Here is a 2,055-nt window from a genome sequence, read left to right on the forward strand (position 1 = left end):
TCTGTTTATAAGAAATTGTTTTAATATCGGAAGCATAATGTATATTATATTTTTAGGTTTCTAATTTAGCATGCAGTAAACTGCTGAATATTTTCATTGTGTTAAATTATTGAATTGTTTTTAGTTTAGGAGATCATTTTAGTTGTTTTACTGATTTAGTAAAAGGACTAAATGCGAGCACTTTTGCTGTCTGTCAGCTAGGACTGCACTTTTTAGAGTGGGTGCTGGCTCATTGTTTCATTTCAAATGCTGCTATGCTTAGTTTTGAGCAGAAAGCTGTATTTTTAATTAACTTTTCAGCCAAGTAGCAATAAATTTTTTTTACTGTGATACACGTGTCTTTGATGTCTCAGACGTTCTATATGGGATGTATTTGTGCATAACTGATGCGCATGTCTCAAAATACTTTAGTACCTAATATAGTCTATATATAATAGATGCACGTAAAAAGAAGAAAATGATTTAGCTTAATATGTTATATTACAAACTGTGAGCTAGTCTCATTGGCAATAATTAATACTTAAATGATGAATATGTAGTAAATAACATAGGTTCCTGCAGGTTTTATGATGGTAAATTTAAGAAAAAACAGAAAATTTAGAAAATCAGTTGAAGGGATCACAATATGTCACTATGTTCTCTGAATGTAAGGGAGCACACAATGAGTTGTATTAGCAGTACTTAAAAGTTTAAAAGTACAACTTCCAACCGTTCTCCTTTACTTTTTAAAGGGGTCATATGATGCAATTTCAATTTTTCCTTTCTCTTTGGAGTGTTACAAGCTCTTGGTGCAAAATCAACTCATTCTCAATATATTGTGTGTTTCTTTTTAATTGATGAATCAAATCGGATGCATGTTTGTGAAGAATATATGAAAAAAAGTTTAAAAAAAAAAAAAGTCCATAAAAACTCTTAAGAGAAAGCAAAGGCATAAAAAAATATAAAAATATATATCCTTCTGATACTGTAAAAATACTAACCAAAGCATTTACACTTGTGTAGGACCTTCCGTGCTTTCCACATTTGAATCTCTTCATGAAATGGCGTAACCCTCACAGGTTGTTGTCTTCTGTCGGCCTCTGCTTCATCTTTTGCACTCTTATGAAAGCTCTGATGGCCAACACGGCGCTTAGGGGGAATATGATAATCCCCAGAACACCAAACAAGCCTCCAGCTATGTCTGCCCCGTTGAGATGGCACTCGAATCCTCTGTGACCTTTGCTGCTGTACATGGCTTCCCTCTCTTTACAGATGGGGTTGTTGTAGATCTCCTGCAGCTTTATGAAATAGAAAGCGATGGTAGGAATAAAACCGAGACCTATGATTACATCCAGCAGGGCTTCAGCCAGCAGCAGAGGAGGGAAACGGTAGGGCAAGCGAAACACTCCGAGGGCCAGCGTGGCACAAGCGTAAAGCATCAGCGCCCCGCCACACGCCATGCTGTAGACGTAAGGGGGCAGTTTGAGCCGGTAGAACTGGTCGTCGAGCTGCTGGACCTTCTGCGCCTCTGCTCCGGTGAATGCGTTGGCTCCTCCGTAATAGTACTGGTACAAACCGCCTAAGCTGGCGATATCCCGATACCGACCCGAGTTACTGTGGTTCACTCCAGCACAGATGACGATCAACAAGCCTAAGAAGAATTCCATGGCCTGACAGATGCCTACAGGACAAGAACATGCACATTAAAATAGATTTCAGAAATGTAAAATATTGTTCAGCATAGGTCACACAAGACTGACTTAAAGGTTGAAGGCCCTACTCAATGCATGTTTCGCAAGATTCCCCTTTCTGTCAAACATATTTTATTGGACTGTCCAACTTTTAATGTATGCAGAAAACTCTTTTATGAAGCGAGTTTAGTATAATTTTGCCAGAAAAAGTTTTAGAATTTTTATCATACGTTAATGTAAAAAATCTTGTTTAATATAACTTTGTGTTTGTTTGTTTGCTGGTTTTTATTGTATTTGTTATACTTGTATTTTTTTTATTGTTTTTGCCATGAAAATAGCCTAAGATGCTGACATGGCATTAAATAAAAATATACTACTACTACTA

At 36.9% G+C, this 2,055-nt stretch overlaps 1 protein-coding gene across 1 annotated transcript; it reads right to left on the minus strand.

Moving 5' to 3' along the window:
* Window positions 1-814: 814 nt before the first annotated feature.
* On the minus strand, window positions 815-1,799 carry LOC107715441 (MARVEL domain-containing protein 3-like). Its single transcript, XM_016521585.1, has 2 exons — window positions 1,760-1,799; window positions 815-1,660 (listed from the first exon to the last, which is right to left on the minus strand). Exons 1-2 carry the CDS (start codon window positions 1,797-1,799, stop codon window positions 1,053-1,055), a joined length of 648 nt encoding a protein of 215 aa, XP_016377071.1. The 3' UTR covers window positions 815-1,052.
* Between the last annotated feature and the right edge of the window lie 256 nt (window positions 1,800-2,055).

Source organism: Sinocyclocheilus rhinocerous, unplaced genomic scaffold (genome assembly GCF_001515625.1).
Source record: "Sinocyclocheilus rhinocerous isolate Xijiao unplaced genomic scaffold, SAMN03320098_v1.1 scaffold539, whole genome shotgun sequence".
Classification (NCBI taxonomy): Eukaryota; Metazoa; Chordata; class Actinopteri; order Cypriniformes; family Cyprinidae; genus Sinocyclocheilus; species Sinocyclocheilus rhinocerous.

Excerpts from the sequence above, each read along its gene's own strand:
- LOC107715441 (XM_016521585.1), bottom strand. The coding sequence starts at position 1,799 with ATGTTTGACAGAAAGGGGAATCTTGCGAAACATGCATTGA. Across the intron at positions 1,661-1,759 it reads TCTTGCGAAACATGCATTGA|GCATCTGTCAGGCCATGGAA; the intron begins GTAGGGCCTTCA and ends CTTGTCCTGTAG.